This window comes from Fusarium graminearum, chromosome 1, assembly GCF_000240135.3.
Source record: "Fusarium graminearum PH-1 chromosome 1, whole genome shotgun sequence".
Lineage (NCBI taxonomy): Eukaryota > Fungi > Ascomycota > Sordariomycetes > Hypocreales > Nectriaceae > Fusarium > Fusarium graminearum.
The window spans coordinates 5,567,180-5,588,820 of record NC_026474.1 but is presented as its reverse complement, the minus strand read 5'-3'; the positions used below and the strand labels follow the sequence as shown (position 1 = coordinate 5,588,820).

Below are 21,641 nucleotides of genomic sequence, written 5' to 3'. Positions count from 1 at the left end.
CTTGATGGTTCTTGCAGAACCGCTGAAGATGGCCGTAGAGTGAGCCGGTGATCTTGAGCTCCTGTCTACTGATGTTACTTGTAGAGAGTACACCTGGTCGTGGCTTGTCGAATAGAAATTCGGCTGGTTTGCTCCTCTCGAGTTGTCGAGTCCAATATTCCATTTGCTTTTCGTGGGACGCGTCGTTCCCATTGACTGGTGGTTTTAAATCTGGGCTCATAGTTGTAAGTGTTGCAAAAATTCTCTCGCCAGTAATCGATATAAGTGAGTGAATGGATGTGTGATTTCTTCAAAATTTGATATAATTAGAAGATGGGTGTAGGTTCTCTCACTATGAGGACAATAAACTGCTTGACTGTTGTTAGTCAGTGGTGACCATACAAGCTCGACACAGTACAGTTCTTGGAGACTGGGTGATTACTGGTCACATCGAATGAGGGGTTATGGCTGGTGCAAATTTGAGCCTCTCGGTGACCGAGCCTAGCCATGCGTACTCACTTAAACGCCGGTACGGTCCCTTACTACCTTTTGTGTATTTCTGCTTATGCATGATTCGAACAAGTCTCAGGGGTTGTATACAGGCATGCCGACTCAGGATCACATCACATGAAGATATTCTCGGATCTAGGTGTTCTTCGTTGCAGCTCAGTTCTATTCCAATCTAGTAACTCTATGAGTATTTTCTCTCTATTGAAGCTCTGTCTGAGTTCTTATGTCTATCAGTTCAGACTCTGCATGTTCACCATCTCCCAAAACAATCCCCTCCTCGCCAGCAAGTGCTGCGGACTACCTATCTCAGCTACAGATCCCTCACGCATGACACATATCACGTCAGCATTCATAACTGTGCTCAATCGATGAGCTACCATGATCGTTGTCCGGTTCTTCTTGACCGCCTCGATGGCTGTCTGCACGACTGCCTCGGATTCACTGTCTAATGCAGATGTAGCCTCATCAAGCAAGAGTAGCTTAGACTTTCGTAAAAATGCCCTGGCGATGGCGATGCGTTGTTTTTGGCCGCCGCTGAGCATACTACCACCTGTTCCTACTGGTGATGCGAGTCCGTCACTGCATTCTGTTAATTCTGAGATCGTCATACGGAGGTGCGAAGTACTTACGGTAGGGAATTGACAAAGTCGAGGATATTTGCTTGACGACACGCGGCCAAAATCTCATCGTCACTGACATCGTGTCCCACAACGCCAACTGCGATATTTTCCCTCATAGAACTTGAGAATATGACGGCTTCTTGACTGATTAGTGAAATTGCTAGTCGATAACTGTTCAGATCAAGGCTGCGGATGTCTTGCCCGTCAACGAGAATCTGCCCATGTTGTAGTGCGTAGAAACGCTCCAGTAAAGCAAGACAAGTACTCTTACCACTGCCACTCTGACCGACCAGAGCAAGTGTTTTACCTGGCTCAACAGATACAGTGAAGTGGTTCAGAGCAGGCTTGTGAGGACGTGAGGGGTATGCAAATGAGACGTCCTGGAATTTCACTTGCCAAGGGTCAGGTCCATCTAGAAGATGACTTGGTACTGCTTTCTTCTCGTGTGTGTGCTCGGTGGCATGGAATGATTGTATTTCCTTCTCGCCGTCCGGAAGCTCCGCAATCTTCTGAAGTTCTTGAGCGGCGTGCATTGCCTTGCCAGCGTCAGGGGCAAAAGTGAAAATGGATCCAGCAATTTGAGATCCTGAAATAAGGCAGACGAAACAGACGTAGACTTGAAAAGCAGAATACTCTCCATTGGCGATCAGAGTTCCGCCATACCAGAAACCCAGCGCGGCACACAAGTAGACGACAGATTGCGACGCAGCATATAGAGCAGAAGTGACAAGTATCGATCGGAGAGACTTGGCTGCATGGTTGGATAGGAACCCGCCGTACATACCAAGTACTCGCTTCTCCAGGCCCAAGGAAGCCACAGTCCTCATTGATCTCACGATCTGGCCGGCGTATGCAGCCGAGTCCACTCCGCTTTGTCTGATGCGAGCGTCAAACGCAGCAAGGACTTGGAGACGTAGCCATCCGCAGGCCACAACGACTGGGATCGTGGCTGTACACACCAGGGCCAATTTCCATCCGACGGCGAGAGAAACAGCAATACCGCCGATAATGGTAGCTGTAAAGGTCAGAATGCCGCCCATGACTGAGCCGCCCATCCCGGCGAGGTCGTCAGTGCCTTTTGAAAGGGCATTGGAAAGTGCACTGGGAGAGTTGTTGGCCTCATCAAAGAATTCCATACTTTGAACAGTGATTTTATCACAACATGTTTCTCGGACGCGTTTCGAGAGTTTCTGTGTAGCATATGCCAGAGTTGTTCCAACACCCAACCAGAATACAAATCCTGCCGCTGCGAGAGCAACGTAGAGGCCAGACCACAGGTTTACATCTCTCCTGAGTTGGGAGTACTTGTTCTCAGGGAGGCCAATGATTGTGAGCAGCTTGGCGAAGAAGATGGATTCGCTGTCATATATCAGTCAGCGTGACATTCGTAAGGGTGAAGCTTGAGAGTACTTACGCTGGAATTTCTAAGCCTGCGAGGAGGGAGCAGATGAGACCGATTGTGAGAACCTTCCAGTTTGGCTTACTCATGGCGAGCAGGAACGAGAAAGCACGTTTCCTGTTAGGCACAGATAGATCAGTGTTTCCATTCGTTGTATCTTCAAGTATTGTTGCCTCAGTGGTTCCAGCCTTCTCATTCTCTGATTCTTGAGGAGCCCCCTGTGTTCCAGGTAGCATTACATCGACCTCATCATCCTGACCAATTGAAGCACCAGCCTGTTTCTGGCTTTCTTCTTTGATCTGCTGCTTCTCGATCAGGTCTGCATACAACCCATTCCGAGCCATGAGTTCATCGTGAGTGCCCTGATCAGCAACCTGACCTCGACTCAACACAACAATCAGGTCGGCGTTCCTGATAGTTGATAGTCTATGAGCAATGATGATTGTGGTACGGTGCTTGGATGCAATGTCGATAGCGGCCTGGATGGCCTTTTCTGATGCTGAGTCGAGAGCAGAAGTGGCTTCATCCAGGAGAAGAATCTTGGGGTCTCGAATGAGTGCACGAGCAATTGCAATTCGTTGTCTTTGACCCCCCGACAACTGCATTCCCTTCTCACCAACACGGGTCTGGTACCCGTTTGGTGAAGCCATGATGAAGTCGTGAGCATACGCCTTCTTGGCCGCGTCGATAACCAAATCAAGGCGCTTGCTCTCAGGTGTTGTGTCATTTGCATCTGCGCAGCCGTACCAGATATTCTCGGAAATGGAAGTATCAAGAAGAATGGGGTCTTGATCGACCAGTCCAATCTGTTGCCGGAGCCAGCGCAGATTGAGGGACTGGATGTCATTTCCATCCACGGCTAAGGGTCGATTAGTAGGCGTATCAGATTCAAGAAGGGGGGTTCAACATACAAACTGAGCCACTGGTGGGTTCATAGAATCGTTCAACAAGACCCAAGATGCTACTTTTTCCACCTCCAGATGGGCCAACTATGGCAGTCGTTTTGTTGGCAGAGAACTGCAAAGTGATATTGTCCAGTACTTTTGCCTGGTCTCTAGAAGGGTAGACAAGGTCGACATTATTCAATTGGATGTTTCCAGATAAGGATCCCGGAAGCTCCCCCTTATCACCTAAAGGATCCTGTGGAGATCTTCTGGATATCGTCTCGAACAAAGATCCAGAGATAGCAATACCAGAAACGAGTGCTTGCATGGAGGGAGCAATGCGAATGATGGCAAACATACCAATCGTTACTGCCAGTGTAGTCGATGTGATGGCAGACACGGACGTCTCGCCCCTAACTAAGAAGATTGATCCTGTCCAGAACGAAAGAGAATAGATGAGACACGGCATGGCGCACATGGAGGCGATCAGACAAGCGACAATGATCTGTGCCTTTCGTTCTGCTACTGCCGCTTCCTTCAGACCCTGGGAATATTTTTCTTTCACAAAGGTCTGCATCCCAAAAGCAGCTACTTGCCTGATAGCACCAAAGGCTTCTTCCGGGATACCAGCCGCATGACCGTACTTTTGTCTCGACACTTTCTGATGCTTCACACTATATGAACCACCGACAGAAAACATGAGAAGCATAGTAACGAAAAAGGGGCTCAGTATTAGAGCGGTCTTCCAGTACATGATGAAGGAGATGATGAAAGCAGCACAGAAAGTAGCAACGGCGCTGAGCATGATTGATGTTTTACTCGTGATGGCTTCCTGAAGAATACCCATATCGGACATGATACGGGTGGAGATCTCTCCGGGGCGCAAAACATCGAAAAAGGCCATGTTTTGGCGTATGACAGCCTCAAGGTAGGCTATGCGTAAGGCTCTGGCGATGCGATCGCCACTGAAGTAGAAGCCAAGGGTGCCCAGGTAAGTGAAGACGAAAAGAGCAATACTTAGGTAGACATAGTAGAGACTAAAGGTGGAAATCTCGGAGCGTAGCTCAGAAGCTTCCACTGATCCATTGCTGAAGCCATTGAATACGCTGACGAGAAGGCCATAGATAACCTAAGGTGAGGTGATCAGTATGTTGTATTGTTATTTATTACAGTGATACGGAGGAAGTTATTGATTGAACATACAGGAACAAGAGGATTCAAGGCACCAGCAATGATGGCACAGATGGAGCTTAGGCTGAGAATGACTTTGTCCAGTCTTGTCGCGTAGATGATAATGTTTGGCTTGGAATTTGGCTGTTCTGCATCGTTCGGTAGACCATGCAATTGTCGTTCAAGAACAGCGCGTTGATGATCGTCTGCAGAAGCTTCAGCTGAGGCCATGGCGGGCGAGTGGCTTGGCCAACGGCTTATCAGAAGCACTCGTGTAGCTGTAAGAGAATTGTATACAGTCGACACAAAATCATGAAGGAAGATAATTTGGAGGATTCATGTTGGCTCAGTCGGTGCTGAATGAGATGAGTCAAGCCAAGTCACAGCTGTTGGTTGTGCAGCTTGCAGTTTGTCAAAAGTCCCCTGCAGAATACACTATAGCCTGTCGCTATCATCTCAGCATGTTTGTTCAGGTGTGAATCCGGCAATGATTACAGGGTGTCAATGCTGATGGTATCTGGTGAGACTTTGGTTGACATACCCTTGTCTGGTATACTGCAAGAGGAAGGTGTTCCTGTCGATCAGACTCCCTGTAGTACCGTATCAACAGTGTATTGAGACACTGGCAATAGGCTATCCGGATGAAACTGTACTGTTGCACTGAATCTGACTGCATCAGCAATGTAACACATTCGGGCCATCGGTGGCCGAGGGAGGAGCCTACTCGATGTCAACGTAGGAGGCGGGTAAGATTAAGTTGACACTTCCGATTATAGTATATCGGGACGTCGTGCTCTTACAACGGACGGGCACCGAGTTGACAGGCAACAGCATCCTCATAGCAGACTGATGGGTTAATGCGCCAATGAGAAATTACGCGAGTTCTTTCTCGCCAAAGGATTTCGCATTCTCTTGCTGTGTATCTGTTATCATGATACCACAATGAGAGCCTGTGGCTGACGATGGCAAATCCCCAAGATAACACACAGTAACAGCGTATGTCTCAGACTATATATCTATCCAATTGACGTTTACTTAAATATGTCTTGTATGTGATTGTATTCAACATTCAGAATCAGAAACAATTTCAACCAGTATCATTCTCACGATATCCTTTCAACATGGCCATCGGATCACTTACCTCAAAGTCATACGCTTTTCCTCTCAAGCCCAAGGACTATGCCGCAAAGCCTCTTCCCTCTCTGCAAGAATGGAAAGACTTGTGGGCAGCATGGCATCTTGTTTCGACAAAGATGATTCCCGCTGATGCGTTAATGGAGCAGCCAATTCCTCTTCGGAACCCTCTTCTCTTCTACCTTGGTCACATTCCAGCGTTGTGAGTAACGTTTCTTTACTCATTGCCCATATGCGAGGATGCTAATATTTGCAAAGTGAAGACATTCACCTCACACGAGCTATGAACGGCAAGCCTGTTGAACCAGCCGTCTATCATGACTATTTTGGAAGAGGCATCGATCCTGATGTGAATGACCCTACTCAGTGTCATGACCATAGCGAACTTCCAAAGACGTGGCCTTCGCTGGAGAATATCCTTGATTATCGTCATCGCGTCAACCAGAGGATTATTGGCTTATATGATGATCCAAACACATTTGGCAATCGAACTATCGAGCGGGCTCTGTGGGTTGGGTTTGAGCATGAAGGTGAGTCTTTACTGCAGCTACTACCTTGTTGTACTAATCACAATAGCCCTTCACCTTGAGACATTTCTATACATGACTCTTCAGAGCCCCAATATAAAGCCTCCACCAGGTCCAACTCCCAACTTCGCAGCCATGGCCGAGAAAGCCCGCCTTGAACGTGTTGAGAACCAATGGTTCCAAATCCCTGCTCAGCAGTTTACTATTGGTTTTGATGATCCAGAGAGTGACGATGGCCCTGATCGGTTCTTTGCTTGGGATAATGAGCGTGAGCCTTATTCTGTCGCCATGCCCGAGTTTGAGGCTCAAGCTCGTCCGGTGTGCAATGAGGAGTATGCGACCTACCTTGTCTCGACGGGCAAAACAGAGACGATTCCAGTTTGCTGGACCAAGCTCCCCAAATCAGATGCCAACGGTGCTGCTGGTAACGGATATGCCATTAATGGCCACAACAGAGTTAATGGTCACCACACCAACGGCAACGGACTCAATGGCCATGGGTCCAATGGTCACTCAACTAATGGCAATGGAGTCAAGAATGACGCTCTCCAGCAATTCATCAACACCCACGCCATCAAGACTGTCTATGGCCCTATCCCTCTCACCCTAGCTCTAGACTGGCCCCTTATGTCCTCATACCAAGAAGCTGAAGACTATGCCAAATGGGTCGGTGCTCGAATCCCAACTATGCACGAGGTGCGCAGTATCCACGAGCATGCCGAGAAACAAAAGAAGGCTACTCTTCCGCATAACGATATTGAAGTTGATAACAAGAGACTTGATCCCGAGGAGATTTTTGTTGATCTTACAGGTTGCAATACCGGACTCCAGAATTTCCATCCTACTCCTGTGACCCAGAACGGTGGACGTCTGTCAGGTCTGGGAGATATGGGCGGTGCTTGGGAGTGGTCGAGTTCGTGGTTTGCTCCTCAGCCGAACTTTAAGCCTATGGACATTTATCCTGGCTACAGTGGTATATATTCTAGTGCCCTCTACCATTTTTCAATCTTGATATATACTGACTTGCATACTTTGCAGCTGATTTCATGCATGGAAAGCACAAGGCTATTACTGGTGGATCGTGGGCTGTTCATCCACGAATCTCGGGACGCAAGTCATTGTAAGTCACTCTTCCCTTTTATCTCGGGGTTATACTAATGAATTGCAGCCAGAACTGGTGGCAGGTGGACTACCCCTATCCATGGGTTACTCCCCGTCTGGTGAGAGATATCAACAAGAACTAAGGAGGAACGAGTAAGCTATTACTCTAACACTTGAACATAACAAGTTCGGATTATGGAATTATTCTGTAAATTGTATGAAATGATATGCTTGTCCACTTTGGCTAGAATAGATAGATTGCATTATGATCAGACTCTACTCGATTATCATCACGTTTCTTCATACAAATCAAATGCATTGTGACTTCAATAAGATTACTACTGAACAAATTAAATCAAATTCATTCTGTTTAAGTTTCTCTTACACTCTGGGCGGCAATATCTGCGTATCTCTAATAACAGACTGCCAAGTTCAACATCACATCCAACTGTCCATGCCGAACGCGCGCCTAGCTGTTTTCTGATGTCCATTTCATTATGGCTAATACTCACGGACATGGAAATATTTCTCAATGATATTTAATTCTGATTTTAAAGTGATTATAATTCATTGTATCTATATCTTGTTGAAGTTTCTCTTTGGACATCAAACCGCCCACTTCATCGTTTCAAGCATCTCCATAACTACAGGGTAGGTCAGTCAGACATCTTGGTTGCTTATGGTCACTTGAACAAATTGGCCATGCCCTTGCCACAGACATGATTCGAACAGCCAACGTCAAGCTTATTCGATAGCATAACGATATCCACCTCGTACAACACGCATAAGCTTACTTGTTAGGGCCGTATTAGTGTTGGAGCTACAATTAGTGGAAAATCTCCCTAGCGGCGGAGATTAAGTCGCCCCTCAAAACATCGGAGATAAACCTGATGTGCATCGGTCCGTAAAATGCATGACCGCTGACGAACGACTGAATTGTCATGGTCAGACCGATCTGTTTCGGCAACCTGTCTCATTCAGGCGGCCGATGCTTCTCACCGAGATACAGGGCTTATACTGGTATGAAGGATGGTAATCAAGTAGAATATGGAATCAACTACTAGTACCCCATAGACATCACCAAGAGGGTCAGTTACCCCATCACATCAACTTCTTTACACGACTATACGCAGACATCATGGCTATCCCCCACCGAATCGTGATCGTCGGCTCTGGTGTCTTTGGCTGTAAGCTTATTATTCCCTGCTCGCCAAGATCAGCCAATTGTAGTTCAAGGAACCACTAACACCCTGCATAGTGTCCACCGCGTATTACATGAGCCTCGATCAAAAGTTTTCCAACAGTCAAATCATTCTTCTTGATGCCTGGAACTTTGAACCCGACTCCCGGTCCACTTCAGTCCAAAACCCAGGCGCTGCAAACTCCGACACTTCTCGCATCGTTCGTCGTGCTTACCCCAAAGGTCCCTACGCCGCGCTCGCCTACGAATCTGTGGAGCGTTGGCGCACTGACTGGGGTGCAGATGGGAGATACGTCGAGCAGAGGTTGCTGTTTTCGGGAGAAGGGGGGCCTCTTGAAGCACCAAAGAAGAAGGGCGAGACTGTGAATTATGTCAAAGATGCCTATGCTACAGGGTGTGAGATGACACCGGGGGGTGCCGGGGCATTGGAGATTTGGGATTCACTGGATGAAATTCGCTCCGAGTTACAAGCATCCGAGCGTGAGAATTCAAGCAGCGGCAAAACAGAGGAATCAAGCTTGAGAGGGTTTGTTTCGAAAGACTGCGGCTACGCAAACTCCGGAGCAACCATAGAATGGCTACGACAAAAGATCATCCGCATGGGTCGGGTTGACCTCCGTGTCGGCCAAGTTGAGAAGCTCGTGTACTCAAGCGGCGGAGCTCGCATCGACGGCGTGGTACTCGTCGACGGCACAGAAATACACGCCGACCTGACCGTCATCGCCGCCGGCTGCCACTCTTCGCGCCTCCTCCAACTCCCCAACATGTGCACTGTCGAGAGCGCCTTTGTCGCCTACATCCAACTAACCGAGTCCGAGGCCCAGGAACTGAGGAGACGAGAGTGGCCCTTGATCGTCAACACGCACCGCGGAGTCTTTTGCGTTGGGCCGGATCAGGATAACTGCCTCAAACTCGGCCAGTGCTCCACTGGCAGCAGGGTTGAAATCCTTAAAAGCGCCCATCTCATGGACAGGGATGAGGCCGCTAGGCTTCGATCGGAAGCCGATTCTAGCGTTCAGCCCGACTGGGCAAACCCCGGCACCGGCTGGGGAGGCAAAGTCACGCTTACGAAAACAGGGGAGGTGGTGGACGACGACCCTGAAAGTGCGGCCGTCAACAAGGCACTTGCAGCGTTCCGTGGGTTTCTCCTGGAACTACTCGGCCCGCAAGATGACTTCGCGAGTCTCGACGTGTCAGGACGACATGATCCCCTGCTGAACAGTATCGCAGTGCGGCCATTCGCCCGCGTACGTCGATGCTGGTACAATGATACTCCATCGTATGATTTTATTGTGGACTATCACCCATCCTTCGGTATAAGCTTATTTGTCGCTTCTGGGGGTTGTGATCATGCATTTAAGTTCATGCCTGTTCTGGGGGAGAAGGCGGTGTCTATTATTCTCCGCCGCTTGGGCGATGTGCCGATGGCATCTTCACGTGAAGAGGCATCCCTGCTGGAGGAGCTGTGCCGTCTTTGGAAGTTTCCAGACCACCTGGTTAGTGAACAGGAGCGTAGAGGAGCAAAGCTGTAGTTGGTCAATGAAGTTTTTGTTTATTAAAGATATTACCCCTGTGTCTGCTGTCATTCCTTCGTCTCGGGACTTGCCCTTTGGGGGCGGAGGACTTTGTGAAAATATGCATGATAAGTTATTACACTATCTAAGCGAAAATTATCTCGTAAGAGGGGAAACAATTTCAAGTACACAGTAGGGACGCTCATGAAGCCGGGCTGGAATGTCTGATAGTTCGAAACTAATCTGATATTAGACTGCCTTGTTTGAAGAGATTTGTCTACTCTTACAACCTGTGATTCGAAAGTACATCCTTCACTCACATGTTTTGCTCGCGGAGTTTGTGCAGTTTTCATGGCACTTGAGATTCTAAGCCAGAATGACCCTATGATATTGTGTCTTGGTATCTTGACCTGTTGTTTCAGACGCGGCTTACTGGTACAGAACTCTTGACTACATGCAAATATTCATCTCCCGAGTCACCTAGTCTCCGGAAGTTATTGCCGCTTATCACTGGATACCTAGTGTTGCTGCATATCACATGGCGGTAGATGGTCCAGACTTTCTTCGGTGCCCGAGCTTCCAAGGTTACTTCGATACCCTTGATTAAACATGCTCAAAATGGTCATCACGAACTGGCCATGTAGATTGGATGTCAGTCTCACGGTCACCGCATAGGCTATAAGTCCCCAGGCGAGTTCCCGCGGGTATTCAGATGGGTATGCGTCAACAGGATTGTACTTCACGCAGTTGCTTTCAAAAGTACCCAGCAGCACATAGACTACAGCATGGCCACAGGTCCGCGTCCGAAGGATGCGACCGCCGCAGAACCCTTGTTGGCTCCCGCATGGGTTAATCCCGACCTTGGCAGGCTCATGGTCGTTCACAAGGACGTGATAACACCGGCAGCGGATGGGAATAGCAGTGATAGCGATAGTAGTGCCAGCACCAGCACCAGTACCAAAAGCTATTACAAGTCATGGGCCGAGTCCCTCGTCGACCTACCAGCCGGTGCCATTTTCGCCCGAATCAACGGCGTTACGCCCACATCCAAACGAGACTACGACACCGTCCAGAGCGGCACCTCATCTCACTTCATCTGGAACTCTGACCTATACTACTGCAATCACTCGTGCTCTCCTACCCTCGAATGCGACACATCAACATGGGAGGTCAGAGTAAGCCGCGACCGCCCGCTCCGCAAGGGTGACGTCCTGTCAGTCTTCTACCCGAGTACCGAATGGATCATGGCGCGTGAGTTCACCTGCTGGTGCGGCGCCGGGGAACAGAGGTGCTGCGGGACTATCCGGGGTGCGCGGGACATGCATGATGCAGATCTGCGGCGGTTTTGGCTGAATCGGCACATTTACGAGCTGCGTAAGCAAGAGGGAGGCGAGGTAGGGGGGGAGAGACAACAGGGATGATGTAAGGCGGGGAGTGTAGTGGAATGTCATGAATAGTAGTTGATACGAATTGTAGTATGGGCTGTGTAAGAGTGTTATTCAGTCAGCATATCTAACAATCGAGATCATATTCTGTTTCACAAAGTCATGGCTAAGCAAATCATGTACTCACACAGACATCTGAAAGTCGCAACATCAAGCTCATCTAGGACTTTATAAACTATATCTAAGCCAATCAGTGAGGCGTTACATAGACATGCGTAAGCACATAGCTGTTACCTCCCTATTCCGTCTAGATCCAGGTGCAACACCTGTGTTTTGTTCATCCGTCTGAGCAGTAATCCCCGACTGAAGGATTCGTGCAACCCTATGGCCCGCCATTCGAAGACACCCAGTCATCCTTCGTAGATGCTGAGGCAAGGGATGAGAATGGATAAGGCTGAGGCGGATGCATTGTCGTTCCATCGTCAGTAAGCGTAGGCAGATGTGAACGGCAGCAAGGGGCGAACCGGTTGCCGACTATATACTTGAACCAAGTCAGATCTTTCGTTGGACATGCAGAGGACGTTTTTTTGGTTCCCGAGGAGCAGAGTGATGCAAGGACACAACAATACCACTACAGCTGGGTTTCGGCTACGCTCCGCATGCAACGAATGTCATGCCTCAAAGGTATGAATCCACAGTTCGGTCACACAAGAGAAAGCAAAACTGATGTAATTGCGGCGGGCAGGTCAAATGCACAGGTGAAAAGACGGGTTGTCAACGATGTCTCAATGCTGGTATGTAGCAATTTACATATGCGTTCTGCCGTTTACGTTACTATCAGATTTGAGATTGACTTTTGCAGGACTAGAATGCCACTTTGAGGTCTCCATGGTCGGCCGTTGCTCGAGAGGCCGTCGTCGGCCAGCACGCAATTCGGACAGAGTGTCAATATCTGGTACTTCAAATACAACAGGCGAGGGTGGCTCACGGGGTCCGAATGTGACCACAGATCGGTCACACGACATGGAACCTTCCATCTCCAATGTGACAGGACGACATCCTCGTTCTCATGCACTGAGTATGGGGAACACAGTTGACACGACTGATTCCCCTGCAGATGTAGATCTACTACCCTTTATCGACTGGGGTCTGTTTTCTGAGAACGATCATCTCGGAATGGCAGCCGAGGATGGGAACAGCATTGACATGCTCTCAGATCTCGGTCAATTTAGTACTGACGACACTCTTTGGAGCAACATGGACAATCTGGACATGCCAAGCCCTTTCGAAACATCCGCACCTGGGTTGTCTATGGCCTCTACATTTCCTACTGCAGCTCTGCCAACGCCACCTGCATCAGCTGCAGGCCGCACAAAGCGACCTACAAATCCTTACTCTTCTTTCGGAGCTGTACCTGCATCTGTTAGCAGCAACCTCATATCCCAGCTTCGACAACCACAGTCAAAGGGGTCAGGGGACACTACCACCACAGGCAGTCGGCCAGGTATCGGTGTCTTTATCAAGATTCTATCTACCCTCGAGACTGAGCTCGGTAACCTACCACCTAGCATTGATAGGACGATGCATGTTGTCAACACAAGCACAAAGTCGGTACACCGAGTGTCACAGTGCCCGCCAACCCAGTTGGGAATTGCTGGGCTTATGCTGGCGCTTGTGTCAATCGACATGATTCTGATACTCATTGAAAGTAGAATCTCACGATGGAGGGAATGTAGAACCACTGAACTGGACCAACGAAACTTCCAAGATTCTTTTCCTGGCACTCCAAGGCTAAGTGACAGCGGACATGGTCAGCGCGATCAACTTCTGCTAGGTCACTACAAGGCAGAGAGTGAGGAAACAGATGTGATATGGAGACACATCATTATTGCCGAACTCAGGCGGGTACGGAAGTTGATCCAGGGGTTGAATGGTCATCTTGACGATCCTAGACATGGTGTAAAGGTGCCTGTAGAGCGATTACGAACTTCGTGCGCTCATATGGATCATAGGGCAGCACTTCTGATGACAACACTGCAGAGATATGATCAGAATACAGGGACTAGTATGGCTTCTGCTTTCTAGCAATGCATAAAAAAAGAACGATTATGGATAGAATCCGGCATCTAAATGGAATCATGCTGTCAAACACATAAAAAAGATGCATTTTGACAACTACTTGAACTGGTATCGGACTTCCTCTCGTACCTGCCTTGCAATATCCATCGCCTCTTGACGACCCCTTCGAGAAAAGACGTTGAAGTAAGCAACAAACGTGTTGCGTCCTTCACTGGGATGAGGAACTTTCTGTCCGCGCTTGACCAAACATCCACACCGACTCACAAATGCCTCGAGATCAGGTCTGCGTGAGAACAACTCTTTGCAAATGTCATCCGAATCAAAGACGCCCTGACAAGATGATGGAAAGTCGGCGGGGATGAAGACCATTGCACTAGTGTACTGAGGACCAGTTTTGAAGGGAAGAGCAAGTGCGTGGGAGCGAGTGGTGTCGTTGACGGTGAGTAGGAGAGCCAGACCCCAGTAGTCGATGCCGTACGTGTGCTCAATGATTTGAGAGCCGGTCATGCCCAAAGGACGAGGATTGATCTCAATAAGCCATGCTTTTGGCTCCTTGACTTGGCCGTTCCGCATGTTACTTGCGGTGAGCTCCATATTACCGTTGGCTTGCTCCTTGTACTCGACTGTAGAGTTCTCTACGCGCCCTTCGAGATGGAACACACCACTGCGAAGTCCAAGCGACAGCAAGATATCCACAAAAGTATCGCGTAATAGCTCAACCTCAGATTTCGGCAGCTTAGATGGGTAAACGCTGCAAAGTTCGTGAAAAGTAGAAAGTGATCCAACCTTTGGCCCATTGACATCCGCTGATTTGGGCAAGTCGTCGCAGACTTCAAAGAAGAGGAGTTGTCCATCTTGCAGGACGAGATTAACGTCAACTTCAGGTCCGTCACAATATGGCTCAATCACAAGCTCATGGCCATGTCGAGATGAGAAGATCGCACTGATGGCCGTTTCCAAAGCATCGCGGGAGTCAACACGATAGACTGCCTCGGAGCTCCATCCTCCACATGGTTTGGCAATTAGGGGGTAAGATAAGTCATGCCTCTGAGCTATCAAAGCGGCTTCTTCGGGGCTGGAGGCGTGATGTGCTCGATGGCCAGCAAAAACGCTGGTCTTGTACTTGTTGGTGGCGATCTGGAAAGCCTCTGGTGACGCTGCAGGAAGACCCAAAGCTATAGCCGCCTCAGCGACAAAAGGCCAGTACGTATCCGCGCATGTCATGATACCATCGATAGGCTTGCCGTAGGACTTTAGAGCAGTGAGAATGTGGTCTGTAAGTTCTGGCTTGGGCGGATTGGTGAGCGTTATCGGCATAAATGCCTCACAAAAGTCGTCTCCCTCATGGCTGGCAAGCCAATGATCAGCTTCATCCAAGACCACCAGCTTGATACCCAGGGCTTTGGCTGCTGTGTACAGGCCAAGTCCATCTTGGGGATGAGAGCTGTTTGCTTCAACGAGAACGAGAGTTCGCTCACGGGGTGTCTCGTGAATGAGCCAGGGGAATGACAGTCGATTGCCTAGCTCTTGTTCCAGCTCGGATGAGATGACCTGAAGGTCGGAGTTAGGGTACGAGATGACTAAGAGACCTGCTGTAGATTCCCTGAATATGCCTGACAAGCTGATTTCCTCTTTGTCTAATACGATTTCTGGGGTGGCTGCTTCGTTGTAAGCTTGAAGAGGTTGAGCAAAGGATCTGACAACTTCCACATGTGGACAGTCGTGGAGGCGCAGAGGAATGATGTCCGATCGCACAATGTAGCCATTTGATCGTGGCACGATGAGTTTGATGAGACGGACTTGACCCTGAGTTACGGGTACCAGGAGTGCCTGGAGCAGGAAGTCATGGGCCTCATTTGACCCCAAGGATGCAGGCTTCAGAGGCGTCGATGTCCCCTCTTCGACCAGAATGAGTCGCAGGCCCCCGTTAGCAGTTGGTGTTTTGTGCTGACGAAGGTTGGTGATGGTCAAGTCAACCGATTGCCATCGGTATTCTTCCCAGTACGAGATATGTGAGACCTTCCAGGTGCTTTCACTGATCAGATCTGGAGTCTAGGTTAGCAAGCTATTATTAAAATGAGAAGTGTGAGTTTACCTTTGTCGCTCCATACTTGGATGCGAGGAAGTGTGGCCATTTTTCGCGGCATATTCGAGTTACCAAAAAGAGACTCGGCATCGTGTAGTAATACCATCTTCTACGATAAGCCACAGGTTTCTCACTGTATATGACTTTGTTAATGAGACAAAGAACAACCCACGTCAAGCCAGCAACCGATGAGGGGAGCTGATACTCTAAGTCACCTCGTGTGTTTAGCTGTTGGTCGTATGCAACCACCAATAACGTAACCACACAATTACTTGGCTGGTAGTCAGGTGATGTCTTTTCTTCAGTGATATCTAATGAGGAAGGAGACGTTGAAACAAAAGTGCAGTTGGACAAGCTTACAGGGAAGTTGACAAGGGACAACTTAAACAAGTTAAGGGCCATGTGTGAATCTATGACCAACAGATTTCGGAGAGTTAAAAAGCCTAATATTGGCTGTTAGTCTAATAATCATCCCTGATCCCTCCTAGCAGCGGACCGATGGAGTGAGCACCGGTCCCCGATTGCCCCCGGATTCATGTTTTGCACAGCCTAACTTGTTTACTGTGCAGGGTACATGACAGATATTCTCACTCTGAGAATCACAAGCTGATCAATTATCCTCATCTCCAACTATGCATCCCTGGGTCCCAGTAGATAGACAGAAGCGGCCCGAAGATATGACACGGCAACTTGGCGCAATCGACGAGGATGTTACTTAGAAACAATATGGCATCCTTTACAGTAACCTGTATTTCCGTATAGACTCTAGTTATGTTATATGTCAAGGGGATTGTGCAACTAATATTTTTTGATGTAAGTGTGAATGAGTATCAGTCACCAACACCTAGATCGCCATTCAAACTACCTTTTTTCTGGTCTTCATCTTTGGTTATAGCATCACACAATGTCAGACTCATCACGGCCAGATTCTATCCACGACTTCGACATGGAGACTGCTGCAGGTCTTTTGCCTACCAGGGTTCAGCATCATGATGAGAAGCCATCCTCGGGGGCGCTCGTTCGATCCCATCAGTCTGTCTCACCTACAGAGCTGATAGTAATGCCATCCGCGAAGCAAGAAGACCACCTGCTCAGGTCATGGGCTATTACACTGCATCTATATCTCGTATCAGATCAGGTAGCGTTTCTGGCGTCAGGGCTCAAGGCTGAACCTCACGACCAAGTTCTCATCTACTCTCACTGGCCACTTTCTGTTCCATCTGTTTCCTTCGACTCCAATGCCCAACCTGAGTTCACTCTAAGGCCATTCGAGGCCAAGAAGCATCATCATCTTATCAACAGCTCTATGAGATTCACGGAACAAGATGGACATGCTATTGACAATATTGATGGGACGGTCCAGTACCATGTACAGGTAACAACACACCCGACCAACAGAAATATATCTCTATACACTGGAAAAACTCGCGTCCCATCACAGTTTGCGTCAGTGTTGTGGAAGACTTTCCAAGAAATTTACCTGGATTTGTTGAGCCCGTCTCCTCGCGACTGGCGCAGAGTACTTGCCAGCAATACGGACAAAACCCTCTTGCAATCTTTTCTACCCCGTACGCCAACAAAGATACAATCCTCTGTCATCGATCTCTGGCGCGAATCCGTCCGCACTGCTCCACGTGCTCCCGCCGTCGACGCCTGGGACGGTACTTTGACCTACAACGAGCTGGATGACGCGGCTGAGAAGCTTGCACTTCAGCTACTGTCAAAGGGGGTCAGAACCGGCGACTTTGTCCCTTTCTCATTCGAGAAGAGTGTCTGGATGGTAGTAGCTGTACTGGCCATTCTCAAGGCCGGAGCTGCCTTTGTGGCAGTTGACCCATCTCAACCAGAGGCCAGAGCGAAAGAGATCATCAGCCAGATCAACGCCAGGCTGATTGTCACCTCTCCGAAACAAAGCAAGAGATTTACACAAATGGGCTTGAATGTTCTGCAAGTCTCCCAGAGTACGATAGAGGAGGGCGACAACACCCGCCAGTTCAGGCAGCTTCCTCGTGTCCTACCCAACGACCCAGCGGTGTGCATCTTCACGTCAGGCTCAACAGGAAAACCCAAGGGAATCGTTGTTCAGCATCAAGCGTTGACTACTCGAATGCTAGCTGAAGGGGGAGCTCTTGGCTACAAAGGAGCTCGAGCTCTCCAGTTCGCTGCCTCAACTTGGGACATTTTCATCACCGACATTTTCGCAACTCTTCTACACCAAGGTTGCGTTTGCATACCAAGTGAACAGGATCGCCTCTTCAACCTTGCTGAGTTCTGTACCAACCACAACGTGACACTCGCCATCGTCACGCCATCACTAGCAAACACCTTGTCGCCTGCTTCATTCCCTACCTTGAAAACACTCATTTTCTCTGGAGAAGCACTTCGAAAAGATGTTGTTGCACGCTGGTCGTCGCAAAACGGACTTGCACTTTACCAAGGCTACGGTCCGGCGGAAACAGGTGGCTGTATCATCGGACCACTTGCCAATCGCGCCGAGGTTATTGGTCATGCTGTCAAGGAGTACATCTGCATACTTGTCGACCCCAAGAACCAAAACAGATTGGTGCCCGTCGGAGCAGTTGGCGAGCTTTTAGTTGCTGGTCCAGGCCTGCTTCAAGAGTACATCAAAGATCCAGCCCGAACCGACGCAGTTGTGGTGCAGAACCCGCCATGGCTTTCGGAACTCGGGGTTGGAGAGACAAGATTCTACAAAACGGGTGACCTTCTGCGCTACAACATAGACACGCTTGACGGAAGCCTGGAGTTTGTTGATCGAACAGACGGACAAGTCAAGTACCATGGTCAACGCATCGAGCTGGGTGAAGTCGAGTACAACTTGGGCTTATTCCCTGATGTCAGTCACTCCATGGCAACTCTTGTGAAGGAAGGCCCATGGAGCGGCCAGCTTGTTGCAGTGGTGCAGGCTGGCACGTCAACTCACCATGTAACTTCGACTGATGGCATCGAGAATAGAGATTCTGCCGACATCCAGGAGAAGATCACTGAATTTCTTTCATCGCGTCTGCCGAGGTATATGATTCCTGGCAAGATTATTGTTGTCAAGGGTCTTCCTCTCAACGCATCCATGAAGTTGGACAGAGCGGCTATTCAGAAATGGATCATCAGCCATTCGGCCAAACAGGCAGCTATTCCAAATCTTCTACCTGCAACATCAGGACCTAAACAACTACTTCCAACCGAAAGAACCGCCAGGAAGATTTCTGAGCTGTACATCGAGATTGTCGCTGGCCAAGATAAGCATCTCCGTAAGCAGTTGGAAGGCATCGACTTCAATATCCAATCCGGTGGTATCGACTCTGTCCAGATCATGTCTTTCTCGGAGGCTATCAAGCAGAGGTTCGCGGTGCAAATCCCCGTGGACCAAATGCTGAGCTCGAGATCAACGATTCGAACTTTGGCGGCTACAGTTGACGCAGTCCAAGATCTGAAAGGGGCCAAGAACCATGATATATCTCCCAGTACAAATGACGACATTGATAGCCTCCTTGAATCTGTTCTACACCCTCGAACAAAGCAGCTGCGTAACTCAGAGATACGTCATGTCTTTGTTACTGGGGCGTCTGGCTACGTGGGTACAGAGATTGTACGTCAACTACTCACGCAGTCAGACTGTCATATACATGCTCTTGTTCGAGCATCCTCTGACCAGGTGGGATATGATTACTTGCTTCAAAAATTCACCGACGCAGCTTGGTGGAAAGGCGAGTACGAGTCTCGCATCCATGCTTGGTTGGGTGATCTCTCGCAACCTCAGCTTGGACTCGACACCACTGCATGGGGTAGGCTTGAGGGGAGGGGCCCAGATGCCATCGACTGTATCATCCACAACGGCGCAAAAGTTCATTATCACATGGACTACGAGACATTGAAGGCCACCAACGTGACATCGACTGTCCAGATACTCCAAGCCATCAACAACCGCGCCAACCCACTACAGAGTCTTGTGTATGTGTCTGGTGGACAGCCTCTGAGCTTCAATTCCGAGGACGACGTGTCTATTCTACAAAAAGCACTCCAAGGATCTGGCTATGCGCGCTCTAAAGCCATGTCGGAGATGTTGGTAAGGAGGTTTGCCGAACAGGCAGAGGACAAGGTCAAGCATATCCATATTATCAAGCCGGGATACATCATGGGTGATTCAAAGAGGGGTATGGCGAACAAGGGCGACTTTATCTGGCGCTACATTGCAGCATCTCTTGAGCTCGGAGCCTATGACCAGGATACCGCGAATGGATGGCTATTCTTGAGTGACGTTGGCCGAGTCTCAGAAGTCGTCTCCAAAGCAGCCTTTGAACCAAGCGAAACAATCTCGGTGACAGTCCAAGACGGGATCCAATTCCGGGATATCTGGCAGCTACTGCAGGAGGAATACGGCTTCGTGATGCGGCCCCTTCGTCGAGATGAGTGGCTGCAACAGCTACGACAGAGCGTTGCTGCCAAACAAGAGCAGCATGTCATGTTTCCACTCATGTACATGCTCGAGACGACGAACCATCAGCCATTCGGCGTATCAAATGGGCCGGATCAGCCATCCACGGGCGTCAAGGAAGCCTTGCGAGCCAACATCAACAATCTCATGGACCAAGGATTCTTCGTTGCCCCAGGATCAGATTCCTGCCCAACGACCGCGCAGGACGTTTTAGACGTTCAGAGTGTACGAAGACAATTCCCAGCTCTTCATGATGGCTTAGTGGCATTCAACAACGCGGCTGGAACTGCAGTCTACCAAGGGGCTATCGACAACACTCACAAATACATGTCCGCATTTCCAGTTGAGCTCGGCTTGGATGATCCACAGAGTCAGGCAAAGACGAAGAGGATGATGGACAAGGTGGCAGAGTTGGCGGCATTCATGAATGCTGACGCTGATGAAATTGGTAAGTTCCATCTCCATAGAGTCTTGAAGCAGAACAAGATGCTAACAACTACAGCTTTCGGACAATCGACAACCATGATCCTCCGCACTCTTGGCCAAGCCCTCAAGCCTTCTCTAAATTCTGACTGCGAGATGATTGTCTCGAGCCTTTGTCACGAAGGAAGCGCAGGTGCTTGGCGAGCCCTGGCAGCCGACCTTGGAATCGCCATCAAATGGTGGATGCCACCCGCCGGCGACGACCCTTGTCTTTCTCTCGAAACACTCAAGCCTCTCCTCACCGCCAAAACCCGCATCGTGGCATGCAACCACGTCTCCAACGTCGTGGGAACCATTCACCCCATGAAGCAAATCGCCGACACCGTCCATGCCATCCCCGGGGCCATCGTCATCGTTGATGGTGTCGCGTGGGCACCTCACCGTCCCATTGATGTGAAAGCTCTCGACGTGGACTTTTACTGTTTTAGCTGGTACAAGGTGTTTGGTCCACACATGGCTCAGCTTTACGGTCGACGAAGTGTTCAGCAGCGGATGGTGACAGGCATTGCTCACTTCTTCCTCAGTGGGATGCCTGGACTGGATTGGAGACTACGACTTGGCTCCAATGCTTTTGAGTTGGAGGAAGCTCTTGTTCCCATCACAAGATATCTAACGGATATCAGCTGGGACAAGATTATTGCTCAAGAGACGGTTCTTCAAGAGGTGCTTCTGTCATATCTCAACCGATACCCCACTGTGTTCCGGGTCTTTGGCGAGAAGATGTCTGATCCGGAGAAGCGAGTGGCGGTCATCACGTTCCAGGTCATCGGCCAGTCTTCGCGAGATGTTATGAACAAGGTCAATCGCCAAGGAAAGTTCAGAATTGTGGCTGGACACTGCTGGGCACCTAGACCAACTCATGATGTACTCAAGCTGGAGGATGATGGTCTTATCAGGATCAGTTTTGTGCATTACAACACCGTCGAGGAGGTGCGGGAGTTTTGTGATGTCCTTGAGAGGATTGTGAACACTTGAATTGGCAATCTTGTATTTTGGAGGTTGGTGGAAGAATGTAATTTCGGCAGATAGATACCGATAACACAGTAAATGAAGTATCACGGTAAAACTCGTTTCTGTATGGATAATGATGCGTATAAAATAAGTTCACACAACTTAAGT

At 49.2% G+C, this 21,641-nt stretch overlaps 7 protein-coding genes across 7 annotated transcripts; 5 read left to right on the top strand and 2 right to left on the bottom strand.

Moving 5' to 3' along the window:
* Positions 1-719: 719 nt before the first annotated feature.
* Positions 720-4,793, bottom strand: FGSG_11988 (uncharacterized protein; the record flags this gene model as incomplete). Its single annotated transcript, XM_011319210.1, has 5 exons — positions 720-1,068; positions 1,119-2,468; positions 2,524-3,367; positions 3,420-4,521; positions 4,596-4,793. The coding sequence occupies 5 exons, from the start codon at positions 4,791-4,793 to the stop codon at positions 720-722; spliced, it is 3,843 nt and encodes a 1,280-aa protein (XP_011317512.1).
* An 890-nt stretch (positions 4,794-5,683) lies between these two features.
* FGSG_11987 (uncharacterized protein) lies at positions 5,684-7,568 on the top strand (the record flags this gene model as incomplete). Its single annotated transcript, XM_011319209.1, has 5 exons — positions 5,684-5,898; positions 5,955-6,226; positions 6,273-7,196; positions 7,262-7,343; positions 7,392-7,568. 5 exons carry the CDS (start codon positions 5,684-5,686, stop codon positions 7,465-7,467), a joined length of 1,569 nt encoding a protein of 522 aa, XP_011317511.1. The 3' UTR covers positions 7,468-7,568.
* Positions 7,569-8,462: 894 nt separating this feature from the next.
* On the top strand, positions 8,463-10,057 carry FGSG_11986 (uncharacterized protein; the record flags this gene model as incomplete). The annotated part of the gene is made up of 2 exons (XM_011319208.1): positions 8,463-8,511; positions 8,583-10,057. 2 exons carry the CDS (start codon positions 8,463-8,465, stop codon positions 10,055-10,057), a joined length of 1,524 nt encoding a protein of 507 aa, XP_011317510.1.
* Positions 10,058-10,818: 761 nt separating this feature from the next.
* FGSG_11985 (uncharacterized protein) lies at positions 10,819-11,533 on the top strand. The gene has a single exon (XM_011319207.1). It carries the CDS (start codon positions 10,825-10,827, stop codon positions 11,458-11,460), a length of 636 nt encoding a protein of 211 aa, XP_011317509.1. The 5' UTR covers positions 10,819-10,824; the 3' UTR covers positions 11,461-11,533.
* A 671-nt stretch (positions 11,534-12,204) lies between these two features.
* FGSG_11984 (uncharacterized protein) lies at positions 12,205-13,509 on the top strand (the record flags this gene model as incomplete). The annotated part of the gene is made up of 1 exon (XM_011319206.1): positions 12,205-13,509. One exon carries the CDS (start codon positions 12,205-12,207, stop codon positions 13,507-13,509), a length of 1,305 nt encoding a protein of 434 aa, XP_011317508.1.
* A 90-nt stretch (positions 13,510-13,599) lies between these two features.
* FGSG_01681 (uncharacterized protein) lies at positions 13,600-15,789 on the bottom strand (the record flags this gene model as incomplete). Its single annotated transcript, XM_011319205.1, has 2 exons — positions 15,599-15,789; positions 13,600-15,548 (listed from the first exon to the last, which is right to left on the bottom strand). Exons 1-2 carry the CDS (start codon positions 15,636-15,638, stop codon positions 13,600-13,602), a joined length of 1,989 nt encoding a protein of 662 aa, XP_011317507.1. The 5' UTR covers positions 15,639-15,789.
* A 704-nt stretch (positions 15,790-16,493) lies between these two features.
* FGSG_01680 (uncharacterized protein) lies at positions 16,494-21,497 on the top strand (the record flags this gene model as incomplete). The annotated part of the gene is made up of 3 exons (XM_011319204.1): positions 16,494-16,958; positions 17,031-20,487; positions 20,542-21,497. 3 exons carry the CDS (start codon positions 16,494-16,496, stop codon positions 21,495-21,497), a joined length of 4,878 nt encoding a protein of 1,625 aa, XP_011317506.1.
* Positions 21,498-21,641: the final 144 nt, after the last annotated feature.